The sequence below is a fragment of the Phascolarctos cinereus genome, unplaced genomic scaffold (assembly GCF_003287225.1).
Source record: "Phascolarctos cinereus isolate Bilbo 61053 unplaced genomic scaffold, phaCin_HiC Scaffold_4;HRSCAF=312, whole genome shotgun sequence".
Lineage (NCBI taxonomy): Eukaryota > Metazoa > Chordata > Mammalia > Diprotodontia > Phascolarctidae > Phascolarctos > Phascolarctos cinereus.
Genome location: NW_027555847.1, coordinates 312,202,662 through 312,219,494, shown reverse-complemented (window position 1 = coordinate 312,219,494; position 16,833 = coordinate 312,202,662). Strand labels below are relative to the sequence as shown.

At 39.4% G+C, this 16,833-nt stretch overlaps 1 protein-coding gene and 1 pseudogene across 2 annotated transcripts in view; one reads left to right on the top strand and one right to left on the bottom strand.

Annotated features, from left to right (window-relative positions):
• The window catches only part of MCCC2 (methylcrotonyl-CoA carboxylase subunit 2), an 86,751-nt gene extending 76,202 nt beyond the window's left edge, over positions 1-10,549 (bottom strand). Inside the window, exons 1-2 of one of the 2 annotated variants that reach the window (XM_020998486.2) lie at positions 10,337-10,542; positions 536-602 (exon numbers count right to left, since the gene is read on the bottom strand). In XM_020998486.2, the coding sequence (XP_020854145.1) occupies positions 536-602; positions 10,337-10,471 (202 nt within the window). In that variant the 5' untranslated portion in view covers positions 10,472-10,542. Of the gene's footprint in view, positions 1-535; positions 603-10,336 lie in introns of both variants that reach the window. The other variant, XM_078153151.1, reaches the window with a different exon arrangement.
• A 1,099-nt stretch (positions 10,550-11,648) lies between these two features.
• On the top strand, positions 11,649-15,909 carry LOC144456535 (U6 snRNA-associated Sm-like protein LSm7 pseudogene; annotated as a pseudogene).
• Positions 15,910-16,833: the final 924 nt, after the last annotated feature.

The following is a 16,833-nucleotide window of genomic DNA, read 5'->3' as shown; positions in this document are numbered from 1 at the left end:
CCACAAAAAGCTTACATACTATTGACAGAAACAACATGTAACCATATGATTAAATACAAAACATATAAAAAGTACAAGTTATTTTCAGGGAGGAGAGAAATATTACTAACTGGGGAAAATCCAGAATGGCCTTATATAGGAAGTGGCACTTTATCTGAGTTTTTAAGGAAGCTGAAGATTATAAGAAGCAAAGGTTAGAGGAGTACTTACACACGCTGAAGGCAGGCCAATGGCACAGGGAAAGAGTGTTACATGTGTGGAAGAACAAGGCCAGTTGGGTTAAGACAGAGATTGTAAAAGGGAATGCAGCATAATAAATTTGGAAAGAAAATCTTGGCAGAAATTGTAAAGGGCTTTAAATGTCAAACAAAGGAATTTCATTCTAGGGATAACAAGAAGTCACTATAACTTTTGCGCAGGAGAGAACCACGGTCAGATTTGTGCTTTAAGAATATCACTTTGGCAACTCTTCACAGGACAAATCATAGAGGCACAAAATTAAATTTTAAAATAAAATAAATGTCACTATATTTACCTAGCCTGATATGCTCTGCTCGCTCATGTAGTTCACTTACTAGAGCTTTCATTCGTTCATAGTTTTCCTAGAACAGATTAAAAAAGAAGAATTAAAAAGTTATGGGAAAATAGATAAATGGTCACAGGATATGATAGTAGTAACAGTAGTAGCAGTGGTAGTAGCAGCAGCAGATGTTATCGTCATCATCAGCATTATCATAGGTTTGCAAAGTTCTTCACATATTTTGTATTGGTTGATCTATGTAAACAAGGTTTTTCTCCAAAAGAATGTAAACTCCTTGAGAGAGCACAATGCCTCACACATAGTAGACATTTCTGCTAAATTCTTATTGAATAAACAAATTGTTTTTGAGATCAAAGAATTCACTGTTAAGGAGCCAACCTACAAGTGATAAGACTCTATATTTAATATAGACTGGTCCTCAGAATTAATTATCTCACATGTTAATTCATTTGATCCTTGCAACAACCCTCTGAGGTAGGCATTATTATTATGCCCACCTTACAGATGAGGAAACTGAAGCTGAAAAAGCTTAAATGATTTGACTAAAGTCATACAACCAGCAACTGTCTGAGGCAGAATTTGAACTCAGGTCTGACTCCAAGTCTGGTGCTATTGCCACTCCACCTGCCTAAAGAAACACTAATTAAAAGAATTACAGCCTACCATATATAACAACCATATGAAAGAATGCTCCAAATCACTAATAAGTAAAATGCAAACCAAAAGAACCATGTCACTTTTTTCTTCCCTGAAACAACACTCTCTTTCATTCTATTATTATTATACTAAGATAAATTATTAGTTATATGGATAAAAGGCTTTGTTAAACATGCTATAGTTTACAAAATGATTTAAGGTTAACAAAACATTTTCCTCACACAAACACTGTGAGGTAGCTGGTATGTTACTGTAAGGAAGGTGAATTTTAGTGTGTGTAAGGGGGATTTTTTGTTATTCTTTCTTAGAGTTTTCTTCCCAGGATCCATAGCCATAACAATCTCTACTTCCCAGGTGTTAGATATGAGTTCTCATGATCATGGTTCAAAATAGTTTATACTGCATAGTCGCAGTAGATATAGGGATCAAGTGATGTAAAATTATGAGGCTATTGCTGGCAATATGCCTTCTTTGTCTATTGTCCTATAAATTTAGCAAGTGGGCATTTATCAGTGACTGAGGACCCCCACAGGGGTGAATGTGCAGGCTGAATGCTGTGCGTGCGTGCCTTGATCGGCCCCATCAAGGCTTGGGAGGGGAATCTATGTGTTTGCCTCAACTGGCCCCCACTGAGGCTTGAGGGAATTTAGGGGAAAGCACAAGTTGTACTGGTCTCAACTGAACCCATCAAGATGGAGGGGTAGTTGCCTCCCTCTTCATGCCAGCCCCTGCAAGAATGGGTTGTTAGGGAATGCTATAGGAGTTGGAGCTCCCCTTATCCGCAAACTCCCTTTGGGAATACTAGACTAGAATAAAGTAAGCTTATCTAACCCCTTATTATGACTCCATTCCTATGTTCCCATCTGACCGGATCAAAAGCAAACTTGCTAACAAGAGAGGTGCTAGAAGCCCTCCTGTGTCTCCTTCCTAAGAAATGGTATAGTCATTATGTTTACTTATCCAACAGTTACCCTCATTTTACATACAACAAACAGGTAAAAAAATTTAAACAGTTTTGTCAAGGTTATTCAACTAGTCACAACCAATAAGTATCAGATATAGGACTTAAACTTAAGTCTTCTGACTGTCACTCTTGACATCAAACCACAGCGCCTCCTGGAAGGCACCAGAAGGACAATGCTAGAGGTTGATAGGGGTGGGAGAAAAGGTCAGAAATATTTTTCCAAGGGCACAGAAAGGCAAAGATCAGTACCCAAGGGTTCAGAGAGCCAAAAAATTGTACATAGTAGGCAGGAAACTAGAAAGCAATCCAAATAGGACAAAAGACCAGAAGGTCTAGAAGGTTCAGGGATGGGAAGTATGTTCCAATTACACATCAAATAAACCTGTTCTTGTACAAGTATAAGTCCAGACAGTCAAAAATATGAATCAAGAGTAAAGGTAAACAGCATTTCCATTATCAGTTTAATAGCCCCACAAAAGACCCAAACAAAAACATTTGCCTGTCTACTAAGACAAGAGTGATAGGCAGGGAGAAAACTGGAGAAAGTATCCTATTTGTTACATGTGCTCATTTTACCCCTTTCAAGAAAGAAAAGGGAAAAAACAGCTTCTTTCACTTGGAGATACTTTGATTCTTAAGAAACCTGACCTTAGACAAATCATTTAACTTCCATGAGACAATCATAAAATGAGAGGATTGCAGTTAAATAGCTTTTTAGGCTTATTCCAGTTCTAAAACTCTAATTATTATGATCTCTGAAATAATCAGCTATTTGTACAACTAATATTTTTTCAACTAACCAACTAATCTTTAGTTTTTGTAAAGCAATGGAATGTATCATCAAGAGAGGTTGCATACAATTTTTAAGACATATTTTAAGCTGTATTTTTAAGACAGTTATATTTTATAAATAATTTGAATCTGCCTCAAATCAAGGTAACAAAACTCCTCAAAATCTAATATAATTTTATGATTCTATGAGTAGTGCTTCAGTCTGTCACAGCTATTCTTTTGCTTTTTCTAGCATCAAAAAGACCCAGTCACCAATCTGATTCCATCTTAATGCTTATGAAGTCAAACAAACAGGATGTGGAATCAAAATTAAAAGCAAATTTGCCCTAATAAATGAGTCTCATCAAAACAACTCTGAAGTTTTATGCTATATTCAGTCAATTTGCAAAGATAATAAAAGAGGGATTAGTAGCTAATAAAGAAGGTAAAATGTCCATACTATTATATCCAGATTCCACTGTTGGTAATATAACCCAAGAAAGTCAAACACATAAAGAAAAAGGCCCATACACACCAAAATATTTATAACAATGTAATATGTTTTGTGGCATCAAAGAACTGAAAAGAAAGTAGATTCCCATCAAGTAAAACAGAATGGCTAAATAAATTACTGTACATGAATGCAATTAAATATTACATAGTCCTAAGAAACAAATAATATGAAGAATTCAAAAAAGCATGGGAACGTAGATGCCTAAAAGAGTGAAGAAAATAGGAAGACCCAGAAGAATAATGTATAAGACGCTAATAACAATGTAAATGTAAAAACAAAGAAAAAAGAAAGTGAATACTGTGCAATTACAATGACTAAGTATAGCCCTGTAAGAACTAAAAAACTCAATTCCCCTCTTTAAGGAGGTGGGGACTATGGGTACAGAATACCGCAAATGTTGTCAAAAAGGATTGATATATTGACTTTGCCTGACTGCTTTTTACCCTTCCTTTTCAATCTTTGTTACAATGGACAGTTCTTTCACTAAGAAAGGAGGCAGGTCCTTTGTAGATGATTGTAGGTGATATAACAACAAAAGAGATCAATTAAAATGATACTTCATTTACATATCATTTCAAACTAAATTTATTTCATTCATTATATCATTTATTTCATACATTCATATTTCATTAATTCATTTCATTTTTTTAAAGGATTTCTAATCTGGTAGATCAGGAAAATGCTAAAAACTCTATTTACCCAGCATAATATTTGATAAATTAGCTCATACTATTCTTGTAAAAAAGATAGATATGGGGGGGGAAGATAGATATGGACAAAACAGAGAGTTCTCAAACCAGTTTTCCTCTTTCTCGCTCCAAGCTGCTGTAAGCAAGAACTACAAAATCAGCAAATTGCAGGAAAAGTTAACATGTATTATAACTACTACTATTATTGTGTTAAGAATAACCTTTGTTTCCTCTGTTTTAAACAAGGCTAAGCCTAGAGTAGGAGGGAAATTTCTCAACAATCCCATATACAGGGAGTTCTCAAACCAGCAAGTGTAGTCACTGGCTCCATAATATTGCAAAAGAAGCAAGAGAGAGATTGCTTAACTTCTCCCAAAAGTACTGGAATCTTTTCCATCCTTACAACCTATCTTCAATTTGCATTTTTAATTTAAAGAATGAATAAAAGTCTGTCTAGCCTTTTTTTTAACCATTATCCCACCTCTACCCTCAATACTAAATTATTTCTAATCTGAGAGAAAAGCATCAAATATAGAGAAAAATAAACAACTATTAAAGAACACATAAATCTTGAAATGTGTTCTACAGAAATGCAAGCTCCTCAAGGGCAGAGGTTTTATTTCAATCAGTTTCTGGCACATAATCAGAATGTAGAGCTTCTGTATTGTACGCACAATAGGAATTTAATAAAGGTTGATATGCAGCTAACTGTAACACCTAGCTTATAAAAGGCTCAAAAATAGAAAATTACACATTCAAAGCAGCCCAAATATATTAGCACCTATTTCTAGGGATTTTCAAGTACTTTGGAGTATGTGATCTATGTGTAGCTAGGGGGAAAAAGGAAGGAAGATCAACAGAGAAAAAGAATTTCCAGAAGGAAAAAAATTGAGAAATTTAAAAACCAAAGCAAGAGCAAGCTTGAGACTTTGCTAATATTTCAAACAAGATTTGAATCCTTTTAGTCTGCATATAAATTCAATACTCTTTCCACTACAGCTTCCTCAGAGAAAATTTTCAAAAAACATCTCTGTTGGTTACCACTGTCTACAGAATTAACGAATTCTTTTTTGTGTGAATATCTCAGAGTCCAACAATTATATGGAATCCTTATTACATGCTTTGCACAAAGTAAACACTTAATAAATGCTCATTCATTCATTTCTATTTTCTATAGCAAGAACAGAAAGAACAAAACTCACATATGCTTACATCTCTATTGCATCACCCTTTTTTTACCCTGTTAGAAATCTGTATGGGTCAGTGTTATTTGTTTTAAATTGTAAGGTCCTAAAAGATATGGACTTAGCAAGCGGGTTTAACTACTTTTATTTAGCGTCCAATGTATGTTAGTAAGATCAACAGTCATGGTTAAGGGACCACCCAATCTCTCAGTTCCACAAATCTAAGCCTGATTAACATATAAAATGAAGGAGAAATCTGATATCTGTCACAACGTGGTTGTACTCATGACCAGACTACCTTGAATTTATTATCTTAATTACAAAGTAATAAATCTGTTTATGAGGATTTATGAGGATGAGCAAGAAATAGAAGCCTGAGGGTAAGGGGAGCATCAGCATCCATCCAAAACTCAAAGCCATTCTTTTCCTTAATAATAAGTACCTGAGAAACTAGTAATCAGCTTACCCCATAATATATTCATAATATAGGATAGAATAGATCTTTCTGTAGCCCCACTGTCCAGAATTCCTAGCCAACTGTATTACTAGCCCCATGAAATAAGCTCAGGAAGTCTTACTCTGTTTTTGCCAGTGCTCCGACTCTGAGTGGAAGAGTATCTAAAATGTGAGCTAACAGATGGCGCAGTGGATAGAGCACCAGCCCTGGAGTCAGGAGGACCTAAGTTCAAATTCGGCCTCAGACACGTAATATTTCCTGGCTGTGTGATTCTGGGGAAGTCACTTAACCCCAGTTGCCTGACTAAAAAAAAAAAAAGTAAAAGTGAGCTAAATGTAGTTGGGGCAATGGTCTATTATAAGAGAACGGGTTACTTTCATGGTGCTAGCGATATTCTTGGCTAAGAATTCTGGACAGTAGGCTACAATCTATTCCAACATATAAACCACATAATGTGCAAACATACTCTGGGGTAAGCTGGGGTATTCCAGAGATGATTCTTGCATGACCATGCCACACTCTTGCATTTATCTTGTTAACTGCCCTGACTTCTATCTTCTGTACATATCTTTATAAAAATCTGTTCATCACTGAGTTATCTGAACATTCACAAGACAACTCCCATTTTCTTCCTCATCTGAATTGCCTCTCTTTGCATTCACAATTTTACTCTTGAGACCTTTCCATTGCTCCTGGGTTGACTTCTCCTATAGACTTTTAGCCCATGGTATCCTACCCATACTTTCTTTGAAGCCCTGGAAATATGGTCTCTCTAAATTTAGGGTACATATCAGCTTATTTCAGGCTTTCATTTCCTTCTCTAGCACAAGTTTTAAGATGAAGTGGTTACTTCCCCCCCCCCCAAAGGCTGAAATGGTTATTACTACACCCCAGAATGATGACATTCTCCCCCTCCTTTAAGGTTCAATTCAAAGGCCATCTCCTCCATGAAGTTTTCCCTGATCACCCCAGCCTGAAGCAATTTCTGTCTCTTTTGATCAGATAGCACTTTATATTCTTGTGCACTTATTCTAATTTGGACAGAGAAATGGATTTGGAATCCAATGACCTAGGTTTCTATCCTGGCTCTCCAGTTACTTGCTACCTTCATAACCTTGGGCAACAGTGTTCATTTCTTTCATTTATTCATTCCTATAGTCATTTCACAAATATTTAAGTATCTATCATGTGCAAGGTACTATTCATGAGATACATGTGTATCATTATGTCATGAACACTGTGTTGATAAAAGTAACAAGCCCATTTCAAAGAAAACATAAATAACTATGATACAAGGATGAAGTCCAAAGAAAGTGGCAGAAGACATTTTGAACAGGGAAAGATAACTTTACCAGATTGGAAGGGCCTGGGTCTTAGAGCATCCGTTTCCTCAACCATAAAATGACATTGAGACTAGAAAAAAAAAAAGAGGCTAGAAGACCTCTAAGGTCATTTCCAGCTCTAAAACCCTATGACCAAAATAGTATTTATCTGTGCATATATCCTACCACCTGTTAGACTCTAAATTCCATATCAGTGATTGGTTAATAAGTGGCAGAGATTCATGGCCAGGTTTTCCAAATTCTGACATCATAGGTCGTTTTCAGGTATAGGGTCCACAATTCTATCTGTGATTCATATTCATCTTATATACTAAGAAAACTAGCACTGATTTGCATAAGTAATAGTTCACATTTACACTGGATTTAAGTTACAATGGTTTTACAAATATTCTAATTTGATCCTCAGAACAACCCTACAAGGCAGGCCTGAACAATACATGGCTGTGGGCCACTTGCTGCAGCCAAAGGATTTCAGAGGGCCTGTGAAAAACCCAGGGGATATAAAAGAAAGTAAAGATGTAACTAGTGCTTTGTCCATGCCCCACTTAACCTGCCTTCCACTAGTCACTATTGTGCCCCTCAGGTAACTTAGTGGTGGGTTGCCACTGCACGCTCTCTCCTGTTTGTCACGCGACTCATGGCAACCAACCACTGGTCAGTCTGTCTTCAGGCTGAGAAAAGTGAGAGTCATATCTTTTCACTGTTTTCAGTCATTACTAAATGTAAACAGTAAGAAAACCTGTAAAATGTATTAAAGCTTGTACCACTTAGCAAAGTAAGTTATTTAACATTAATGTGATTTCATGATAAATAAAAATCTTAATACATGTAATTAAATGACATTAGTTGAAATTTCCTTTTTTATATAGTTTACTTGCAAAATAGTTTAATCATTAATTATATCTTTACTTGGAAAGTGGGCTGCTAAAAACCTTTCTGCAGCCTGAAGTTTAACCTATTTTAATTTTGGTTCCTACCTACTGCCAAATTCTGCAGATCTGCTATAAGGTAATAGAAACAGTCTTTAGTATTCTTATTTTATAGAGAAGGAAATTAGGGTGAGTAGAATATAAACTCCTTAATAATAGGGAATTATTTAGTTTTTGTACTTTATGTCATAATTTGTCTTTGTACTTCCAGTCTCTAGACATTGCCATGTCATTTTTTTTATCCACATCTGTGATTTCATAAGTGCTGGGAATTCCTAGCAAGGAAAACTCCCTCTATCAGTGCAGACAGATAACTAACTGCTCCGCAACTTAGAGAGTGAGTTGCCTGAGCTACTCAAAGGTCAAGTAATTTTTGTCTAATATCACAAAGCCAATATATACATCAGAGGCGAGACTTGGACCCAATCCTTTCTGACTCAAAGGCAGGCTTTCTATCCATCATACCACACTGCCTCCCACCTTGCTATATCGTAGGCATTTAATAATAAATGTTTGTTGAATTGGATTTGTAGCCACAGAGTGCTGAGAGGTAGTGTGTAATAATGAAAAAAGAGCTGGCCTGAGTCAAGAAGACAATGATTCAAGTCTTACTTATGACACATTCTGAGTAAAAGCCTTTGGGCAAGTCACTTAACCACTCAGTGTCTCAACCAACGCTTTAAGAATATAAGTCGCATGTGACTAATATGGAAATGTTTTTCATGACTTCATGTGTATAATTGATATCAAATTGCTTGCCTTCTCAATGGGCGGGGAAGGGACTGAAGGGAGAGAATTTGGAACTCAAAATTTTAAAAATCAATGTTAAAAATAATTATCAAAACATAAAGAAAAAAGACTATAGGTTATAGAACAGATGCTTAATAACAGCACCTACCTCTCAGGGTTATTGTGATTAAATGAAATATTTGTAAAGTGCTTTGCAAACTTTAAAATGCTATGTAAATGTTAGCTGTTATCATTATTATTGTATTATTCTTACCTCTGTGGATACTGAAATCACAGATCCTATCAAAAAGGGATTTTATAAATAAGAGCTGGTATTTATTACCTATGCAAATCAGTGGAGTAAGCATTACAGGGGATAGGCCGATGAATATGTGACACAATGACAGGACCAGAAGTTAATCCATGGTATAATATCTGTATGAAGATTTGGAGTCTGAATCGTACTGTGCTATTTAATAACTATGGGACTGTAAGCAACTCACTTCAAAGCCTGTTTCTTCTGAGAGAAGAGAATATATAAAAAGAAAGAAAAGAGAAATAGAGAAGAGAGAGACTGAGAAAGAAAAAGATAGAAAAAGCTAAAGAGATAAAGTGAAGGGAAGCTAAAGAGATAAAGTGAAGGGGTGGTACAGTGGATAGAGCACTGGTCCTGAAGTAAGGAGGACCTCAGTTCAAATCTGGCCTCAGACCAAACACTTGACACTTACTAGCTGTGTGACCCTGGGCAAGTCACTTAACCCCAACTGCCTTTAAAAAAGAAGATAAAGTGAGAGCCAAAGGAGTGTCATTTTTAAAAATTTTTTTTTTGCTTAGGCAATCGGGGTTAAGTGACTTGCCCAAGGTCACACAGCTAGTAAGTGTCAAGTGTGTGAGGCCACATTTGAACTCAGGTCCTCCTGACTCCACGGCTGGAGCTCTGTCCACTACACCACCTAGCTGCCCCTGGGTGAGAGCCAAAGGAGAGACAGAAAAAGGAAAGAGCTAATAGAGATTAAGAGAGGGGGGAAGAAAGAAAGAAAAAGAAATACAGAAAGATAAAGACAGCTAGAGATTGAGGCAGAAAAAGAGAAACATAAAAAGAGAGATGAAAGAGAGGGAGAGACAGAAAGAGACACCTGCAAGGGCAGCTGTAACATGCGGTGTGTCGGCCCAGAAATCCGGTGCACTTTGTCAGAGATCAGGAAGCGGGGAGGGCACAGAAGCCCAGTGACTGCTTGTGCACCGCCACCTTGGCTGTACAGCGCGGCCGACAGAGACCCCTTCCTTGGAAGGGGACGCGGGGGGGGGGGGCGCCTGGCTTTTTACTGATCGTTCTTTTGGGGTTCACCGGAAGTAAATCTCAGAAGGGAACCGTACACGTGCGCGCTGAGCTGAGGCTGGGAACACACCGAGAGGCAGATCGGGGGAGCCCGGAGGCCCCTCCCGACTCGGCTCCACAACCGGCTCCCCCGCCGGCCCGAGACGGGAGGGAAGGAGAGAGGCCGCCGGCCCCCGGCGCGCAGCCTCGCCCCGCCCCGCCCCGCCCCGCCCGGCCTACCTGGTAGAGAGCGGAGCCCGTGTCGATTTGGGAGCCCAGCGCGGCCACCGCGTCCCCGTGGTAGGAGCGCAGCCTCGGCGCCGCGGCGCAGCTTGGGAGCAGCACCCGGACACCGGACCTCAGAGCGGACAGCATCGCGAGGAGGGACCGCAGAGATGAGAACCGGACAGAGCCACGGTGAGCAGCCCCGCCCCCTCCGGCCCATACGTGAGAGGCGTGGCCACAGGCGCAGTCACGGATTGGTCAGATCGGCCCCGCCCTCCCCTCGAGCCGCAGCCAATAGGGGCAGACTAATTTTACCTCGCCTCTTCTGGGGTATGCTCGTCCTAGACGTAGTCGCCTCTCTGAGGCTCACGTGACGGGGTGCAGTCAAGATACATGTAGATTTCTATTGTTAGTGTGTCCATTCTTAGCTTTCTAACGTGTGGCTTTACCCTAGCTTTGACAAAATGTTTGCGCCACCTGTGAGCTTTAACTTTGACAGGTAGGCATTAAATTGGCAGCAAAATTGCAATCTGAAAGACACTCTCCCAAAAAAGAAAGGTTTACTAAGTAATAACAAGTGTGTACGCAAGTAAACATCCTGGAGTAATTTGCAGTGGCTGTCTTTGGAAAATGGAGTGTACAGAGCATTTTGCTAGATCTAGGGAAGATCCAAAGAGAATAACTTCCTCCCCACCAAAAAAAAGGGGGGGAGGGGTTAGTTACTAAGAAACAAGAATTATGTGCACAAGTAAAGATTTTCAGCGTCTGTCCCTGGAAGGTGGAGCATACAGAGCACTTTGCTGGATCTGGAGAAGATTTAAAGATGAATAAGACACTAGAATGGAGCTTAAGTTAGCTGGAAGACAAAATTCATACACGGAACACAAGATCAAGCAAACAGGTGGTTTGGTAGCCAAGTCGAGGAGAATATTAAGGCAAGGAAAATTTCAAGTTGTCCAGAGCCCTAATTTTATAAATGATGAAACTGAGGGCCAAAGGGGAGAAAGTTATTTGAAACGATGGTGCATGCAGCTAATAAATGTCAAAATTGGGATTCAGGTCTTCTGAGTCTTTTAACTCCAAGAGCATCTTCATTTGATTGAATTTAAATCTGAGGATAAATTTAAAATGGAGAGTCAAAGTCCCTGGAGTCTTGGAAAGTCCACTAGATACTGCTCAAGTTACAAGTAATTCAAAGTGATTTCAAGAAGGAAAGAACTAATAACTAGGGATCAGGAAAGACTTCATGTAGGAATTGATAAGGGGGCTATACTATGGAAGCTAGGAATTCTACAAGGCTGAGGTAAGGAAGGAGTACATTCCACAAATGGGGGACAACTTGTGGAGAGGCATCTCTTTTGTGGAGGTGAGGGAAAAGGAAAAGCAAGAATGACTCAAAGGTTATGAACACAGATGACTGTTGTTCGTTGGGCTACCAACAAAAAATGGGAAGTTTGGAAGAGGGATAGATTTGAGAAAAATATTGGAAGAATATGTTCTTGGACTTTGAGTGTCAATTAGTACTAGCTTACTAAGTTTTTAAGTGCATTTTGTGCTATTTTTGTTCTTTGAAAACCATTCACTAGTGTATGTATGATATGGCAGGGATTGCCACACTTAGAAATCTCTACTCCAGCTTCAGTACCTTAACAGATAGAGGAGTTGATGTTCAGGAAGAGGAGGAGCCAAGATGGCCGAGTAAAGGCAGGGATTCACTTGAACTCTCCCTGAAACCTCTCCAAATGCCTTTTAAAAATGACTCTAAACAAATTCTAGAGCAACAGAACCCACAAAAAGACAGAGTGAAAGAAATTTCCAGCATAAGACCACTTGAAAAGTTGGCAGGAAAGGTCTGTTGCACCAGGATAAGAGAGGAGTGCAGTCCAGTGTAAGCTACACCAGCACAGACCCCGTCCCCGCAAACCTGGGCCTTGGGGTAATTGAATCAGTGATAGCAGTAGTGGTTTCCAGACCTCTCAACCCACAGATGCCAAAAACAACTTGGAAGATTAGCAGAAAAGGAAAGCACCAGGATAAGAGAGGAGCGCAGTTTGGTGCAAGCTGCGCTAGCATAGACCTGGTCCCAACAAACCTGGGGCAAGCCACTGGGTGACTAAATCAGCAGTGGCAACAGCAGCAGCTGCTTCTGGAGTTCTCAGCCCACAGATGGTAAGGGAGTCAAACAACTAGTCAGAAGGAGGTAGTAGGGGTCTTTTTGCTAGCCCTGAAGCAGGACTCTGTTGCTTTGCCCATATTGGGATCCAGGTCACAGTCCTGGGTGACAGTCCCAGAATGAGGAGGAGGAGCACTAGCACAGCAGAGCTGGTGGCCACAGTGGAGGGGGTACCCTCCTCACAGTTCTAGGACAGAAAAGAGCTTGTGATCTGTTACAGACCAGAGCACAGGCCAGGAGAGTAGTAAATACCTCTCCTTAGATTATACTGTCTTCGAAGAACTGAAAACTTCCAGTTCCCTAGAAGTATCTCTGAAAACAGCTGCACAAAACCTCTGAAGCTTGGCACAATGAAGCCTTCACTCTGGAAGCAGAGCCTTACTTTAACAAAGAGTTAAAAGTCAAATAATAGGCTAAAAAAAAAACAAACCTCTGACTATAGAAAGTTACTATGTGACAAGGAAGATCAAAACACACTCAGAAGAAAACAACAAAGTCAAAGCTCCTACACCCAAAGCCTCCAAGAAAAATATGAATTGGTCTCAGGCCATGGAAGAGCTCAAAAAGGATTTTGAAAAGCAAGTAAGAGAAGTAGAGGAAAAATTGGGAAGAGAAATGAGAGTGATGCAAGAAAATCCTGAAAAATGAGTCCACAACTTGGTAAAGGAAACACACACACACCCCCAAAAAAAAACCTGAAGAAAGCAACACCTTTAAAAACAGACTAGGCCAAATGATAAAAGAGGTCCAGAAAGCCAATGAGGAGAAGAATGCCTTAAAATGCAGAATTGGCCAAATGGAAAAGAAGGTTCAAAAGCTCACTGAAGAAAATAATTCCTTAAAAATTAGAATCGAGGGGCAGCTAGGTGGCGCAGTGGATAGAGCACTGGTCTTGAAGTCAGGAGGACCCGAGTTCAAATCCGGCCTCAGAACAAACACTTAATACTTGCTAGCAGTGTGACCCTGGGCAAATCACTTAACCCCAACTGCCTAAAAAAAAATAGAATGGAGAAAATGGAAGCTAGTGACTTTATGAGAAATCAAGAAACAATAAAAAACAAAACCAAAAGAATGAAAAAAATAGAAGAAAATGTGAAATATATCATTGGAAAAACAACTGACCTGGAAAACAGATCGAAGAGAGATAATTTAAAAATTATTGGACTACCTGAAGGCCATGATCCAAAAACAGCCTAGATGTCATCTTTCAAGAAGGGATCTGTGCAAGTGCCTCAGCCGAAGCTTTCACCAAGTTGTGAAAGGGCACAGGCGCCAGACACAAAGGGAATCCTGATGGCTGCAACATGGTGGAGAAGGAGAAGTAGAAGGAGGAGGAGGAGGAGGAGGAGGAAGAGGAGAAGAACAAGAAGAGCAGCATCTTGGACCTATCCAAGTACATAGACAAGACCATCCGTGTGAAGTTCCAGGGAGGCTGAGAGGCCAGTTGAATCTTAAAAGGATTTGACCCTTTGCTCAATCTGGTACTTGATGGCACCATTGAATATAGGAGAGATCCTGATGACCAATACAAGCTCATTGAAGATACACGTCAGCTGGGGCTGGTGGTCTACAGAGGTACCTCGGTACTGCTGATTTGCCCTCAGGATGGTATGGAGGCCATTCCAAACCCTTTCATCCAGCAGCAGGATGGATAGCCCTAGGCTGTGTCCAGATAAGCCTGGTGGCTTCACAGCAGCTCTGTTGAACAGTGCTATGAGGTTTCAGTTCAGTGGGAAATACCTTCCTTTTCTGAAAGGACTCAGTGACCTTCCCTCATTACAACTTGCCAGCTGGGAGAGAAGAGAGACTTTTTTTTTGGTGTATTTTTTTCCAAATAAAATTATAAAATAAAAAAAAGTTATCAAGGAAAACTGTCCTGATATTCTAGAACCAAAGGGTAAAATAGAAATTGAAAGAATCCACCAATCACCTTCCTGAAAGAGATTCCAAAATGAAAACTCCCAGAAATGTTATAGCCAAATTCCAGAGGCCCTAGGTCAAGGAGAAAATATTGCAAGCAGCCAGAAAGAAATAATTCAAGTACCATGAAGCCACAGTCAGGATAACACAAGATTTAGCAGGTTCTACATTAAAGGATCAGCAGGCTTGGAATATGATATTCTGGAGGGCAAAGGAGCTAGGATTACAACCAAGAATCACCTACCCAGCAAAACTGAATATAATCCTTCAAGGGGAAAAATGGGCATTCAATGAGATTGAGGATTTTGAAGCATTCTTTATGAAAAGACCAGAGCTGAATAGAAAATTTGACTTTCAAATACAAGCCTCAAAAGAAGCATAAAAAGGTAAACAGAAAAGGGAAATCATAATTAATAAGGTTAAACTTTACATTCCTACATGAGAAGATATCTGTAATTCATAAGACCTTTTGCAATATTAGAGTGTTTAGAAGGGGTATATATAGATACAGAGCACAGGTGTGAGTTGAATATGAAGGGATAATATCTAAAAAATAAAATTAGGGGGTGATAGAGGAATGTACTGAGAGAAAACTGATTATTGGAGTGAGATTGGATTCCTGGGAGTCCTTCTCCCCTAGACTTGGATAGTGCATTAGATAATTCAAACATGTAGCAGGGAGTTGGATTTGAACACTTCCTAACACCTTGTTAAAAGATATGCATGACCAGAGCCTCCTTGTTGGTCTCCTAGTCCCTATAATGGAAGAAGGCAATTTAGTTTCAAAGATTAAAATCAAAGACAATTAGTTTCTGAGCCGGGAAGATTTCTTCAGTAAGCTAGATTAGGAAGTAAAGAGAAATCTTCCTCCTTTTTTGAGCTTGCCTCTTTGTTGGGACACAGCCAATATCTGCTTTCTCTTAGGCTTCCATTCCATCAGTGAGTGATATGTGAAGAGGAGAAATGTATCTCTTCCCTATCCTGAAGAGCAGCAATGGTGACTACACACAAATGGTAGTGAAAATATGTGCTTGCCTAGCTAAGCCTGAGACTTGACTTCAAGTCCCTGTCTACCTTTACTGCTTTATATTTCTTTTCCTGAGTATAGGTGACAACATAATGATCTTAGGATGTATGTTTCTGGCCATGGTAGATACCTTGCCTTAAGAGTCCTAAAATAACTGTTCCCTTCTTGGAGGAGATGACTACCACCAGAAACATACGCCATACATGCTATGTTGGCTAGAAGATATGGACCTTGAGTTGCTACTCAGATAGTAAGTACTGCTCTAAGGTTAATATACAATATCTCATATGAAGGAAGATACTATCTGCATCCATAGAAAGAACTGGTAAATAGAATTATGTATAGAATGATTTTACATATATACATATTTCCGTCTAATGGTAGCCATCTCTAGAGCAGGGGTGGAGGGAAAAAAAAAAGAAAAAATGTACACGATAACTTTATTATATATTGAAAAAGAATAACAAGTTGCACATAATAGATTTGCAGTTTGAGGTACAATTATCTTTTTATCATACTATGTAATGGAAATGTTTGTTTTTTTCCATATATTAAAAATTAAATAAATAAAAATTTTTAAAATATTTCTGATCAGTATTCCCACAACTTTCCTGGGAGGAGTCTTTACTCTGTATGTGTGTGTGTGTGTGTGTGTGTGTGTGTGTGTGTGTGTGTGTGTGTGTGTGTGTGTGGTAGAGGATACCTGATAGTTACTATTTTACATAATGAGTCATTTTTCTAAAAGAAATCCTGTTAATTCCTTTTAGAGAGACCCTAAACATAAGGTAAAACTAAGCTTAGTTTAAGACAGTTTATCTCAGGGTAGAGACATAATGAGCTTTGGAGTTTGAGAAAAGCCTGATCCCTTCTTTTTGGGGTCAAGACCCCACAGGATTGAACCTGGTCCACATTAGTCCTGAGCCAAGGCCTCTTTGTGGAAAGACCAAGAACCTTTTTTTTTTTAAAAGGAAGAGTGAGAAAGCTGCGTGGAAAGAGGGAGTTATAGAGGCACTAGGTGGCGCAGTGGATAGAGCACTAGCCCTGGATTCAGGAGGACCTGAGTTCAAATTTGGCCTCAGATACATAGTACTTACTAGCTGTGTGGAAAGAGAGAGAGAGAGAGAGAGAGAGAGAGAGAGAGAGAGAGAGAGAGAGAGAGAGAGAGAGAGAGAGAGAGAGAGAGAGAGAGAGAAGTAGGAGATGGAAAAGAGAAATGGACAAGCAACTGGGTTCAGTGTCCAGAGGTGTCATGAGATAAGCAAGCTGTAGGCTATAGTCAAAATGGAAAGGCAGAATAAGGGAAGAAGGTGGGATGGTGCTGAGATGGGATGGTGCTAATGTGGCATCCCCAAACCCAGGAGTACCTGGAAGAACCCCGATGACTTCAGAGGC